Source organism: Nelusetta ayraudi, unplaced genomic scaffold (genome assembly GCF_046127955.1).
Source record: "Nelusetta ayraudi isolate G7.1 ecotype Tasmania unplaced genomic scaffold, CSIRO-AGI_Nayr_v1 ptg000009l, whole genome shotgun sequence".
NCBI lineage: Eukaryota > Metazoa > Chordata > Actinopteri > Tetraodontiformes > Monacanthidae > Nelusetta > Nelusetta ayraudi.
The window spans coordinates 2,408,083-2,423,846 of NW_027466059.1; the positions used below are offsets into that span (position 1 = coordinate 2,408,083).

General features: G+C 45.3%; 1 protein-coding gene across 1 annotated transcript in view; it reads left to right on the forward strand.

The window, feature by feature from the left end:
• The window catches only part of LOC142884005 (neural-cadherin-like), a 107,186-nt gene extending 95,658 nt beyond the window's left edge, over positions 1-11,528 (forward strand). Inside the window, exons 32-33 of the mRNA XM_076019399.1 lie at positions 9,882-10,036; positions 10,514-11,528. Coding sequence (XP_075875514.1) covers positions 9,882-10,036; positions 10,514-11,131 — 773 coding nt within the window. The 3' untranslated portion in view covers positions 11,132-11,528. The remainder of the gene's footprint in view (positions 1-9,881; positions 10,037-10,513) is intronic.
• Positions 11,529-15,764: the final 4,236 nt, after the last annotated feature.

Sequence of the window (15,764 nt, forward strand, 5' to 3'; positions counted from 1 at the left end):
CTTGCGATAAATGTAAATACGCTGGGGTGATTTGACAAGGCAGCAAAACTGTATAAAGACGAAAGATTCATATTCACTATTGCAAAGAAAAGCTTGACTTATTAAAATTATGGTACATCAGGATGATTGACACACTTTGAAAAAAAAATTAATATGATTTATGATAAAAGTAAAAATCTTACCGGATGATCCAAGGTTGCATTTTGCTATGCACGAACTCCTGAGTTGTGAACTTTATACCAGAGACACGTCGTTATCTACTCACCGTGGATGAAAATCTTGAAAATCAATGCATTAGATGTTTCTAATGGTCTCGCCTCAATTCGAAGACTGAAGCTTCAATCGAAGTATTATAATTTAGCCCGACTCCTCCACAAAGGGCTTCAATGCATATTCTCTGCACATCTTAAGTGGGTTGGTTCATTTAAAAACATTTCAAGCATTCAAACAGCTGAAAAACACGGGGCTAAGAATGAAACCCTGAGGAGCACTGCAGTTCATTTTCAACATTGGATGAAGAAATTTATTTATTTTTTTTTTTTTTCAACTAATCTGGGTCAGTTCCAAATGGAACACCTCCAAAGATTAAAATATGTATATGTTTTTTTTATATATATATATATATACATATATATGTATATATATATATATATATATATATATATATATATATATATATATATATATATATATATGTATATAATCTTCATTTGTCAATGAAGAATTTATAACTTTACTGTTACTTTTATCTGTCCAACTTATTTTATATCCCGCCATACAGCCATTTTACTCCCTTGATGTCTTTTCTTTTGCCGTTGCCCCTGCATTGCTGTGCACTTTTCTTTGTTCCCAGGTCCAACTAAGTGTGACAATATTGTTCACTTAAGGACACTATTGGATTTGTTAGCAGAGGCAACTTTCACCCAGAAAACCTAAAAGGTTTTGGAATAGATTTTTTTTTTTGTTGTTGCTTGTTCCTTCTCGACCTATTTGAGGGTGAAAGTTAGATTGTTTGGGTTGGAACCAATCAAAAGTCAATCAATCAGTCAACATTTATCAATATTACAACATCTTACAACAACCCAAAAGTGCCAAAGTGCATTCAAATAAAAATCAAGGAACTTTAATTCCCTGCTACATCCTGGATTCTAGCCAGGTCCTTATGTTGTTTAAAATGTAAAAAAAAAAAAAAATGGCATCCATTACTCGATGCCCCAAGGCACATTCCCAGCATGCCGTCGACCCAATTCACCAATTCACAATTGATTGACAGGCAGTGAAAGACTTGCGATAAATGTAAATACGCTGGGGTGATTTGACAAGGCAGCAAAACTGTATAAAGACGAAAGATTCATATTCACTATTGCAAAGAAAAGCTTGACTTATTAAAATTATGGTACATCAGGATGATTGACACACTTTGAAAAAAAAATTAATATGATTTATGATAAAAGTAAAAATCTTACCGGATGATCCAAGGTTGCATTTTGCTATGCACGAACTCCTGAGTTGTGAACTTTATACCAGAGACACGTCGTTATCTACTCACCGTGGATGAAAATCTTGAAAATCAATGCATTAGATGTTTCTAATGGTCTCGCCTCAATTCGAAGACTGAAGCTTCAATCGAAGTATTATAATTTAGCCCGACTCCTCCACAAAGGGCTTCAATGCATATTCTCTGCACATCTTAAGTGGGTTGGTTCATTTAAAAACATTTCAAGCATTCAAACAGCTGAAAAACACGGGGCTAAGAATGAAACCCTGAGGAGCACTGCAGTTCATTTTCAACATTGGATGAAGAAATTTATTTTATTTTTTTTTTTTTCAACTAATCTGGGTCAGTTCCAAATGGAACACCTCCAAAGATTAAAATATGTATATGTTTTTTTTATATATATATATATATACATATATATGTATATATATATATATATATATATATATATATAACATATATATGTATATATATATATATATATATATATATATATATATATATATATATATATATATATATATATATATATATATATATGTATATAATCTTCATTTGTCAATGAAGAATTTATAACTTTTAGGCTTCATCAAAAGGTTCATCAAAATTGATCATCAAAGAAAAAGTGAATTTGCAGTATTTGCACAATAGTTTCTGAAAATGAAGCGAGTCCAACCGATGAATCGCATTTTCACTCAAAGGTTTCACTCACCGTGTTAAAATGTAATAGTCACAAGATTACTTACACACAAGATTATTACACATCTTGATGGCAGAAGGGTCTAGGCTATGGCAAGCGTGCCGTGACTTTTGGTTGGTCTAAAACACATCAACTGTTCACCATCAATCCAATGCCGAGCAAGAGATGAGAAAACCTGCCTGACGAAACATCGCACAGCCAAGGAAATCTCTTTTGTTCTCGTCGTCGTTCATCTCCGGAGCAACACAGACACGATTATGAGTGTTTGCGGCTTGCATGCGGTTGCACCCGCAGCCCTCCGCGGGGCCACATCGCTGTTTACGAGTCTCTCCGTCAAGAGGCGGGCTTATAAAACGGCCGGGCCAATTCAATACAGCGTCCCTGCCTCCATAACTGACTCAACGCTCCCTGCGGGGCGTGGGGCTGGTATTGGGACATCAATTATTCTGACACTTGAGAGTGAAAAGTACAAAGCAGTCTTCAATATTTGATAATGAATTCATAGACGATAAAGAACGGCCTTGGCTTCGTTCGGGGGGGGGGGGTAAAAAAATCAGCGCGTTCCTTGCATGTTAAGTAAAAGAAGAAGGTGCCGCCTGTTTGAAGCAGCTCGTCCTATTTAGATTCAAATTTTGTCCAAACGCCGACAAAGAAATGCCGACAGTCCGCCGGCGTCGCTCGGCTTTAGGACATCTGTGTTTGATGGCTCCTTGATTGTGGCTATCTGATCGCCGCGATAAAAACCCAGTTAAAAAGGCAGCTCCGTTTTATGAACAGCTTTGAGGGCGCCCGTGAAAGTCCGGGGTTCGCCGTCTTTGAATTTACGGCGTGGTTGCGCAGTCTGTAGTGGCTTAATGATGGCTCTCGTGAACACAGGAAGTGAAGCCAATAAATACACGCGCGCGGACTCGGCGGCGGAGGCAGCGAGCGAGGGCCGCTAGCTGGACGCTAAATTAAAGGGGGACTCCTCCTCGGCCTCGGCGCGCATTAAAAATGATCATCCGCCAGAGTTTTTCCACGGATCAGAGCTCGGATGAGCTGACTGCGCCTCATTAGTCCGAGTCGGGCCGTTCCGACTTGAGGAAACCGGAGGGGGGGGGGGGACTGGGTTGCCATGTGGGCTCGGTGTAACACGATCATGTGAAGTGCCTGATTCTTTTCTTTTTCCCCCCCCCCCACTCCCAATTCCCTTCTGAAAATCTTTGTCAATAAATGTCTTGATCAAATCCTCTCCATCTCTCACCTGTCTCATTTCCTCACGCCACTTTTTCATTCTTTCTGCCAACGCCCCCCGCCCACCCCCCCCCCACACACACACACACACACACGCACACACACACACCACCACCACCACCACCACCACCACCTCATTACCCTCCATCCCCAGGCGCTGCGGCCACAGAGGTGAGGTGCTTTCTGATCAGCGCCGTGCAGGTTTGCTGTTTACCAGCCGGCGCTCATTCAAAATGCAGCGGGCCAGGTTGCCGGGGCGAGCGCCATAATGCCCTGCTCGTGGTGCCGGTTTAGGGGGTTGAGGAGGCAGCAGCATTGCGCATTGATGAACGCGGGGCGCGTGTTTGGTCTCCATCCTGAGCGATATCGATCTCGGTGGAATTCGTGTGTGCGTGCACCCACAAACAAATGCGCATTTGATGCTCCACCCGAGGTTTGCAGGGGCAAGAAAACAGGCAAGGTTCATCGGCGTATCTGGAGTTAGTGTGGGAGTGAGAGTTGTCTTGTGTGTGTGTTGTGTGTGTTGTGTAGAGACACTCCGGCCTCTATGAACTTCTCCCCTCGCAGTGGAGGGAGAAGAGGGAACGCCGGGTGAGTGCAGGCCTGCGGGCGGCTCCGCGGCGCAGGTCATCCCCGACGCAGGGCCTCATCAAGATTCAGGTGTTTTTCCGACAGTCCGGTCGGCATGTCTTAGAGCGAGGAGCTCGGGTCAGGTGATCAATAACTTCATAACGAGGGGAGCCAGAGGATGTTGAGGAAGACAATCCCGGTATATACCTGACATCTAATAGACTCCTCAACTATTTCGATACGTTGGTATAATGATAATAAAAAGATCTTGAATAATATCAGAGAAGCCTCAAGGTAGAAACGTGTAGTCAGCGTTGGCGGTGAGTAAGTTGCAGGTACTGGCGGGGGGGGGGAAAGAGAAGATTTCTTTTTAATTGAGTTAACTTTTTTTTTTTTTTTTTTTTTATAGCTGCGATCGGCTTTAGGGAGTAGTTTTTCCCCTCGTCTTTGTTTACGAACACCTGCCCGACGAGAGCCGTTGTAACTGCCGGCGCATAATTCTCTTTCCATGTAGTTACTTTAAAAAAATATATATATATCCATCCATGCTGATGTGATTACCTTGCGCATCTCTGGAGATCTCCAATTAAACCCATACTTAGTTGGCACGATGTAAGCTCCACCAGTTGAAAATGGATTCGGTCTAGAGCGAGTGATAAAAACCCAAGGGGGGGAGAGGATGAGAGCGCGAGTGAGAGAGGAGGAGGAAGAAAACTTGTGACAGAAGAGAAGTTCCGGGGCAGAAACACAATAAAAAGGAATTACAAAGAAAGATAAATAAAAAAAATGGAAAGAGTGCACCAGAAACAACAGATAGCAGCGGAATGGGGGGGGGGGGGGAAGAGGAATGGCAGATGGGAGAAAAATATTGGTTGCGATTAATGGACTTTAAAGGTCAGTCCAGCACGTTGTATAATTCAGCACACAATAGCCGTGATTGATGTGTATGCTTTAGGACCTTTGCAGCGCTTGGCACTCTCCCGCGTTCTTTCTTCCCCACAGCTCAGCCGAGCCGAGCCGAGCCGGCGAGGCCTTGAGAGTATGTTAGCAAGTAGTAGCGAGGCTGAAAAAAAAAAAAAAAAAAAAATGAAATACAAACAGTCCAGGTTGTCTGGCTTCCTCCCACAGTCCAAAAACATGCATGCGAGGTGAATCGGGAATTCTAAAATTGCCTGTAGGTTTGTGTGCAAATGGTTGTTTGTCTTTGTTTGTCTCTGTGAGGCCCTGCGATGAGCTGGGAACTGGTCCAGGGTGTCACCCTGCCTTCGCCCTATGACAGCTGGTACGACAGCGGCTAAACGTTTTTTTTTTTTTTTAAATGGACAGAGGCAAAGATAGCAATGATGGGGTGATGGAGAAGGAGGGATGAGAGTGAGACGATGGAGAGGGAGACGGGGGGGGGAGGGGGGCGGGGGGGGGCATTTCAAGGCAGGGGGAGTTAATGCTGCAAAAAAACAAAAAACAAAAACCCTGTCACCTTATCGACAAGTCAAGGTTCTGAGATCGTTAGCTGCGGCAACCCGGGCATCCCGAGCACCGATCAGTCTCGTTGATGGGAAGGAAGAGAATCACAAGGAAACACACACACACACACACACACACATAGAGGCAGTGGAGTCTTAAATTCTATTCTTAAAGCAGAGGTTACCCTGCCAGGGGCGGACAGGATTGTTTCAGCGCCGTCTGCCTGGTTTTAGAAAAAAAAAAAAAAGAAGAAGTTGAAAGCCCGACGGCGTCGTTTCATGTAAGTTCTTCGTCTTCGGATGTATCGCCTGCCGATGCCCCAGTAAAGAGCGTTGCAGCAGTCGAGTCTGGAAGAGATAAAAAAGCGGTAGCGACCTTTTTGTGGATCTGCAGGGGGAAAGAGAAGAAGAAGAAGAAGAAGAAGAAGAAGAAGAAGAAGAAGAAGAAGAAGCTCGTCTAAATGTCTCCGTCGAGCAAATCAAGGCTGAGCTACTTCCAGTCAAGCGTGTTTTTTCAGAAGACGAGAGCAGCAGCTTTTTCGCTCCCGTCTTTAGCTTTTAGCGAAGGCTACCGTGCTGCATTCGGGGGCCAAGCGCTGTAATTGCACCTGATGGGTGACTTCAGTCGACGACACGCGCTTCTTCCCGGACATTCATTACCGGTCGGAGCCTGCGAGCGTTTGACTCGCTCTTTGCGGGAACGCCGTCTGGTCCGACACCTTGATGGGAAAGAACCGGCTTTGTGTTCATGGCCCGGAAGTTCCGGCGGGAAAAAATTCCCATGCCTTGCGCGCGCCTGCGAGACTTCCCATTTGCGGAACCGCGTGCTTCCCGTCAAAGTCTGCGGAAGACACCCGGCGTCCTCACTGGTGCGAAAAACGGAGACGTAAAGAAACCCGACTTGCCGGCTCGTAATTAATTTTGACGACTCTGGACTTTAAACAGGAAGCAAGTGACAAGCTTGGAGAAGGGAAGGAAAAAAAAATTAGAAGAAGAACCTCGCGGTGTATCATCCGTACGGCCCGGAAATGAAAATCCATAACGCGTCCTCGCATGATTTGCTGCGGGGTCTCCAGCCCTGTGTGTGTGTGTGTGTGTGTGTGTGTGTGTCGTGTAAATGGGGAGTGAAAGACCATTACTGCTCAGGGAGGACGAGGGCCCGCCGGAGCGACAGGTGAGCCGCTCCAGTCGAGCGTTGCTGACAGCAACACGTTCCCCCCCCCCCCTCCTCCTGATGGTTAATAAAGACGCAGTGGTCGGAGGAAAGGCTCCATTTTGCATGTGGGCGCAGGGAAGACGTCTTCACCAGTCATCGGAACTGCAACATGGCCGATCGATGAGGCGAAATTCGTTGGCCATGAACAACAATACCTGCTTGATTGCTGGGAAAGGTTGCGCGCCATTTCACATTCAGCAGAAAGCACATGTAGCCAAGCGCTGACGTCTCGTGGCGTTAGAGGTTCATCCATCCATCCATCCATCTTGTCTGTAAGCTGTTATTTCCTCTGGAAAGCAACACGAGGCAGAGTTGATGCGATGATCTTTGTGCCGACGCGCGCTCCCTGCACGCAGCGTCAAGAAAATGATCTGAAACCGCACATGCGAGAAAGATCCTCGTGTCTCTCGTGAGGTTTTGTGTAGATGTTGGTCAGGCGACGACAGAAGACAATCCGCAGCAGGACGGCGCCGGCTCCAAGCGCCTTCAAAAGGCTTTCGGCGCCTTCTCTCAGAATGTCAGATGTTGTTTTCTTTCGCACAAAACAATGTTTCCCTTCTTGTCGAGACAAAACCGCAGCTGGCAGCGTAGCAGCTTTTCACCAGCCTTCCCCAAATTTGGGCAGCGCCACGTTTTCAGCTCGAGACCCAGAGAGCAGACGACGGGACAAAACCGGTCGTCAACCGGTCAAAATAGGACGCTGAAGGGGCTCAGGTGCGGAGAACTTGGCGGCCCGGTGCGATCGGCTGCGGCAGTGAGGTGCGATGATCCTGTAACTGAGTGCGGCGGTCACGGACCGTTTACTTTGCGCTGCAGACTGCGCCGAGCTAAAATTCAATAAATAAATGCAATTTTTAAAAAGCAGTTAGACTTTTCAGTTAGAGATTAAATGATGCATCAGGACTGGGAATGAATGCATAATGAGATATTGGCTTGCATAAATAATTGTGTATTTCATTAAAATATGAACTAATATATTTAAAACCCTATTATTTAATACGTATTTAATAATTATTTCATGGTTCTCCGTAAACATCTCTTAAGGATTTAGTGCTGCTTGCAGTACAAAAAAAAAAAAAGATCTTGCATACATAAATAAAACAAAATACTGGCAGATTTTCTGCAGAGCTCACCTGGGACATCACTGAACTATGTATTTTAAATAATTTCCATTGTCTTAATCAAGTTTTTTTTACCCCCCCATACATTTTATCACCAAGAGGCAAAGGATGTTATGCAGACGTTATGCTAAAATAATCACTGGGAAAAAACCAAGAGCTACTGAGAGTGACTGAAAAGAAAAGGTCCTCCAGCTTCTCCATAAATAATCCAATTAACCAATGATTTTTCATCATCTACGCTCGTCTGGTGTGTAGAACCCAATCACACACACACACACACACACACACACACACACACACACACACACACACACACACACACACACACACACACACATACACACACACACACACCGCGTCAACTGCGAAGGCGGGCGGTCGGTCAGTCACACAGGAAGTCAGAGGTCGGAGGGTTGAGGTGATCATGTGACAGAGCAGATCAATGCTGTGTCTCAATTCAGGGTCTGCATCCTTGAAGTACGCATTTTGAAAGGAAGTTGCGTCATAGCGCTGCGTGAAGGCTTGTCCCAATTCCCAAGGGTGCTTAGGACGCTCAAAATGCATACTCGGAATGTGCCCTCGTTTTAGCCGATTCCAAGGATACACCGCTACTATCCTTCGCGTACTTTTGTATCCCATGATGCTTTGCGTGCTGCTGCAAAGCATTGTGAGATCTTGGGAAGTCAGCTGAAATTAGCGGAATGTACTGGTAAAGACACTTCATATAAATTTAAGTATTGAAATTTCACATAAAATATGCAGTTTTAACATCAGGTTTTTATTTATTTGAATATCGAACGACATCGTTCTTGATGCTATAAAAACGTCACTTCCGGGGTTGGCCAGCAGGAGGGTACGGCGGTGACGCAACGAGGAAATACTCCGAAGGCTAGACCGTCCCGTGTGGTTACGGGGAGGCGGGGTTTGGTCCGTCCTTCGAGGACCCGGCTTCTTCCGGCTGAGGACGCTCGTTTCGAAGGGTGCAGACCCTGAATTGAGACACAGCACGCGTGTCCCTCTAACCTGAACCCCCTTCCGCTCCTGCTGGGGAGACATCAACGCGTGTTAAAGGTTTATTTTCCCCCGGAGTGCCGTCCCTCTCCCGGCCGGTCACCGATGGCTGCACGCAGTCACGCGCTTCCGACATATCGGAGGGCGGAACGTCACTCCGAGCCTCTCGCACGCGACGCGCACGGCGGCTGCTGCCTCCTCCGTCACCCTGTTCCCAGACGGAAGCGCGGTGGCAGCTCGTCACGTCTTCGGCAAGCAACCAGACGTGCTTGACAGTGTTTGAGAATTTCTATTTAGGCAGCGCCGCGGAATGCCGTGGAGATTTTCCTGTCATCTTGTTGACACGCCGTTCCGTTTTCGAAAACACCTTCTGATGGCTTTTAGACCTCGCGCAGTTGTGATTTCAACCGTAGAAACAGCCAAGCACGCGTCTCAGAGTGGCGTTTCATATGGTTGTTCTATATGAGCCTTGTGAAAAAGGATAGACAGACAGACAGTTCAGATCTTCCATTAGCTTTCACAGGTGCCGTCGCTAACCATCTTGGGGTCCATATAGAATATTAAACATTGCAGAATACAGGAACGTTACGCAGACATAAACATGCATGCAATAGAAAAACCTATCAAGTTCATAGAAGTCAGAAGCACTGTACGCATCATTTCGATACATTATCAACCTCCCAGGAAAAAGAAAAAAAGACCAGGTCAACTGCAGGAGAAAAGTGAGTTTTAAAACTAACAATATACAATAAATAGATAGATAGATGATAGATGTTAGATAGATAGATAGATAGATAGATAGATAGATAGATAGATAGATAGATGTTTGCATACTGGCCCCTTAAAGTTGCTTTGATTTTAATAGATCACCTTCCACTTGAGTTAGCAGTTTCATTTGCAAACTAAAAACTGTTTAGCAGCAACATAGCGAAAACATTTGAGCAGCGTTCCACCGTGCTAACCCTCCACCATCTCTCTCTCTCTCTCTCTCTCTCTCTCTCTCTCTCTCTCTCTCTCTCTCTCTCTCTCTCTCTCTCTCTCTCTCTCTCTCTCTCTCTCTCTCTCTCAGTGCTGATGCTCGGCCTGTTCCTCTACTCCTGCTGGCGGAGGCACAAGGGCCTGAAGGAGGGCGTGTACCACGTGTCGGCGCACCACGGCGAGTGGGAGGACATCCGGGAAAACGTGCTCAACTACGACGAGGAAGGCGGCGGCGAACAGGACCAGGTCAGCGCTCCTTTGTTGGTGCCATAGTAGGGAAAAGAAAAAGAAAGAAAGAAAGAAAGAAAAGGAAGACAATCGGCTCCACAGAGATGTGGGAATGTTTGTCAATTAGCCGAATTTAGCCGAGTAGACATCAATAGTCAATTCCTTTGTTTTAATAGTGGCGGTAATAGCAGTTCTCCCTTGCACTTGCACAATTAATTACTTTGCCAATCAATGCTGCTGCTGCTGCTGCTGGTCTCTACCTCAACGTCTCTTCCGCCATGGTGGATCTCACTCCAATGATCAGGTTCATTTGCTGCCAGGCATTTGCGGCACGCTGCCCTGCGCTCCGACTGGTGTCTCTTGTAATTGTTCATTATCTGCCAAATGCAAAGCGAGACTGCAGCGCGGGATGTAAAAAAAAAAAAAGAAGAAGAAGGAGAAAAAAAAACAGCATTTGCTCATTTCTTTACTTCCTCTCCATTTCCCTCCTCTCAGAATGCCTTTAACATGGTGGAGCTGCAGCGCTCCATCCAGCCCAGCCCGGCCCAGTCGCTCCGCTACAGCTACCCCCAGAGCATCCTCTCCTACCCCCAGCAGCAGCAGCAGCAGCAGCAGCAGCAGCAGCAGCAGGCCAAGCCGCCCCCGGAGCAGAGCGGCAACAAGGCGCCGTCCGCCTGGAACGGCAACGCGGCCATCGCCCTGCGCCTGGCCGTGCCCCCCTCGGAGACGGAGACCCTGCCCTCGCCCCTCACCTTCCGCCGCTCCCACAAGACCCTCTCCTTCTCCAGCCAGGACCTGGCCCGCTACCTGTGCGAGGTCATCAGAGACATGGAGCACCCGGGGGAGCGCGGCACCATGACGGCGCCCCGCCGCTCCTCGGCCAAGGAGCGGCGGCTGGCGGCGGTGCGCTCCCTCAGCTCCCTCACAGCGCCCCCGCCTCCGCCACCGGGTCCGGAGAGCAGGCTGCAGCAGGCCCAGGGCGGCCGGCAGGACAGGTTCAAAACCCTGCGGGCCGTGGTGAGCGACCTGCGAGGAGATTCCAAGATTGCCGAGAGCCAGAGAGACAAAGCGAAGGAGAGCAGAGGGCAGCCGAGCTGCGAGAAGAGCGGCTGAGGATTCCAGTCGGGAGACGATTAAGTGTGAAATACTCTGACTGGGTCCGTGTGAAGTCTGCTGTTAATGTACTGTATTGATGACACTTTGAACACTTCAGTCCTTTGATATACAAAACATGTTTACCGATGAATGACCAGATGTGATGTATTGTTTACTCGGCATTGCACTTGTACATCGTCGCACCGCGCGGACGCGTCCTTTTTTCCAGGCGACTCATTTCATAAAGACGCAAAATGGGCACAGCGAGACACGTGACGGGGCTAAATGAGCTTCCTGCGAAGGAACTGGACCGTCTCTTTTGCTCTTAATGACTCATGAAATCATTTATGTTGCAAATTGAATTTTTGGTTTCATTTGTATTATCAATTTCCTTTCAAATAAATGATTATCTTTGATAATATTCCAGGCCCAGTCTGTTTCTAAAATGAATTTACCCAATGATAGAGCTGGGCATATCAATACACATATTCAGATTTAGAAGTAGTTAGAAATAGTTTACAAATACGTCTTCTTTTTTTTTTTTAAGGAGACGTTGAGTTGCCTCGAGCAAAAATCGAACCTTGGGTCTCTCATTTGCCAGTCTGTGGTCTAACCCACGAAAGGAAAAGTAAAAAAAAATTAAATAAATTTTAAAAAAAAACTTTCAACCAGCTGCCTCAAGCAGGAATTGAACTCAGGTCTCCCACCCCCCAGGCAGTAGCCCAACACAATCAGCTATCCTCTAAGCTGCCAAGTGTACGGTATAGAAGTACTTAAGTATCTCTGTATAGGAACACATAGATATAAGTAAGGTTGCCTGGAGTAGGAATTGAACCTCTGGTCAGCCACAACACAACCAACAGTTCAGCCCACTGAGTGATGCTCTTCTTGATTGAGGACTGCAGAGGTACAGTATATACATACCCCAATCATGCACATATATAAGATAGATAAGCACAGATTCTTCACCTCAAACAGGTTCAAAATCTCAACATGTCCAAAAATCGGGGGGGGGGGGAATAACACTGTTTGTAGCCGACAGAAGTTGCATGCACCGGCATACAAAAATAAATAAACAATAATAATAATAATAATAATAATAATAATCAGGGAACAGGTGTGCTTCTTTTCTTTGAGGCAGTTTAACGGCAGGCAACAAAAAAAAAGGAAAAAAAATGCCTTCTTCAAAAGTAATAAAACTAAACATAAAATAAAAAAGTATAACCAAAAAAAAATGTCAGTGGCTGTAGATTGACAAACACACAAAAAAGAGAAAATCCAACCACATCATAAAACCTAGAAACAAACATGTATCAATAAATAAAATAAAATAACTTACCCTGACTGAATCACTTGCTCATACTTGATCGACTCAACTTAATGTGTGATAGATATTCAGTCACGCTTAACTTCCACGATTAGCATAGCATTCATACACGTGGCTAGTGCACACTCACTCATACACACTGAAACCTTAATATTTACGTACATTTACGTTTCGCCCTACCTCGTGATGGCCGTACTTGGCTTTACTTTAAATCCTCACCACTCGGCGAACACACGGCACAATTCCGCACGTCCATGACCAAACTCTTTTCCTTACTCGTGTGTGAAGAAAACGTCGAAGAAGAATGAAGGAACACGAAGAACTCACACGCACTCGCACCTGGCGGAACAATAGACTGCCGCCTGGTGGCAGCCGTCCAAAATGACATAATGAAATAAAACGGAGAACCCGTTTTATCAAAAAGTTACACTATAAACTGAAGTTTTTTGGGGGTAGAAGGAGAAGTTAAAGAAAATTAAAGTTAAAAGTCACTTGTCTCAAGCACAAATTGAACCCAGGGCTCCCGCACCACAGTCTGCAGTCTAACCCCATGAGCCATCCTGCATGCTTGACTGGGAAGGGTTTAGAACCTTACAATTACCTCTGAGAAAAACGCACTGGGAAAAACTCTTATGGAGAAGTTCTGTAGCATGGAGCAGGAATCAAAGCTCAAAGCTGGGCCTCTCACATGACAGTCAGGCTTGACATTGGACTGCAGAGGTATATCAATATCTCAATCTTTTATAGACAGGGGGAGCGGGGGGGTTTAGCCCACTGAGCTATACATTCCTCTTGATTGAGGACTGCAGAGGTATGCAAGTCTCTCGGTCAACTGTGGAATGGGCGCAAAATCTTAATATTAGGTAAATTCCAGTTTTCCCCAAACAGGAATTAAAATAGAAACTCCAGTAATAGGGTCTTGCCTTCACAAATTACTTTTAATCTCCAAAACTACCAAGAAAGAGGTGAAACACTTGAGGCCGTCACACTCCATCACTTGTCAGCGCCGAAGACGGCCTAGTGGTGATCAATACTGACTCCCAACCATCAAAATAAACAGTCCCAACATCAGCCCCTAAACACACAGGGAAGACTGTTCTATGATAGTTGAGCATGAGATTTGAAGAAAGAGCACAAATTCTCAACAATAACTTATCAACCATTAAATTAAAAGACTCAGATCAGCCCTAAACTTGCAGGGAAGACTGTTCTAAGATAGTGTAGCATGAAAAAGAGTTGCAAAATCTCAAAATTGTTTGCAAAAAAAAAAAAATTACAAAAGTAATACAACACAGTCATTTTAGTTTGTTTTGAAAATGCTTCACGACTCCATTTGGTCTGAAATGTTCAGCGGACAAAGGCAAAGTCATTTTTTATTTACCTTCACGCGAATCGCCTCGCCGTGCATTTCCAATTTCCGCGCTCAGGAAGATGGAAATTGTGACCGAGAAATGAACCGCAACAGCTGCTCATCACAAGCACGACCAGGAACAGGAAGCGCTGATAAGAAAAGCAAAGTCAATTGACAGCTTAATCATTCGCATCCGCAGCCCGCGGCCTTCCTGACCCGAGTCCGCGCGAGGCTCGCTGAACTTTGAAAGTCTGAGGGGTCCCAGCAGGTTCCCCTACACCATTTTAATTAGCCAGAATTACTGCAGTTAAACAGCTGTGACACTGGAGCGGGCCCGCAGGGGGAGGCACGCCGGGCCGCTGCGTGCTACCTCTCACCCTGCAGTCCGTCTTCACACCCACACCATCAATGCGTCAGAGCAGAGAGGCAGAGAGGCAGAGAGCTTCTCGGTTTTTTAATGTGGATTTATTTCACATTGATGCGAGTCGTTGGGGGAGCAGATGTGTGCAGCTATACAGCCAATAGTACTACAGCAGCAGCAGCAGCGCTACAGAGTTCCTGCTCGTCTCGGTGGTCCTCGGCCTTGTCAATAACTGATGATGTTTGAGTAAAAAAAATAAGACATTTAAAAAAAAAAAAAAAAAAATCTCAAGCATTTTTTTTTTTTTGCGTGAATGCACACTGCCATCTATTGGCGAGCTGGTGCCACTGCAGCGGATGACGCCAACGACCTCATTAATATCATTATTTATTATTTCGAGCCGTTCCCCTCCGCCGCAGACAGAGGCGGGATTCCCTGCTGTGGGATTTAAATGCCCTTGAACGAGTTCATGTTTGTTTTTGTCCTAATGATTTTGCAATTTAGCTCTATTTTTTTTTTTTTTTTTTTTTTAATCACGTTTTATTAAAAAGTCGTCCGAGCTCTGTTCGCCTTGATGCGCGCGCCCATTCAAAAATGCAAATTCCACCCACACTGCAACATTTCTACGCCGATTTTGCAGCGAGCCCCTTTCGTTACGGTGTTTTTCACTCCGCGCAAACAACACTGGGCTAAAATTAAACTCCATGCGTCTCTGTCTCCGGGCTTCATTAAAGTGAGAGTGCTGAGTTCTGCACACCCCTGCGGACCGACCGACGCAGCTCATTAGACGATGGTCTCACTTGATGCTCCGCGAGGTGTGACTGTTAGCGAGGTTGGAGAACCAGAGCGTTGGCCTCAGCAGAAATAAATAGATAATAAATAAATAAAAAATAAATAAAAAAATATCCCATAATAAATGAGCAGTGTCCTGTCATAATTCCTGCTTTGCTGATGTAGTGCGCCTTTCAGCCGTTAGAGGGCACTGCAAGCCCGTAAGCAGCGGCGTGATCGACTACTGAAAGAGTGTGGAACACTGTGCAAATAGTATGATGAAAATTGATGGGAACCCAGGGTCAGTTTACACAGTTCCCGAGTCAGACATACTATACACTTTTCTCCATCCACCACACTGAAAATGGAAACACCAGCGTGATGCAGGAATCCAGAGGCCCTGCTCAGCAACTTGTGCCACAGCAGACTATGAACCTGTTGTCAAATTGCTCCTTATTTCAACAACATCAAATAGCATTCATCACTGATTATGCATTTAAAAAAAAACAGAATCATATTATAGCATATGAAGAAAAAAATACAGGTAGTCACCTAGATAGATAGATAGATAGATAGATAGATAGATAAATACTTTATTATCTGTTTTTTTAGTAAAAAATAAAAACAAAAAACAAAAAAACAACAAACAAATAAACTGAAATTGTCTTCGACACAGCTTTAAAAAAAAAACAAAATTGTGGAATTCAACAGTTGTGTGAATCACAAATAAAATAGCTGGTTAATCCCTGAATCCAACAGAAATAATAATGGGGATCAGGACAGTTGGCAGTCACTGCTGTCATTTTGAGCCTTTGAAAGTAACGTGGCGCCTCACAGTCTG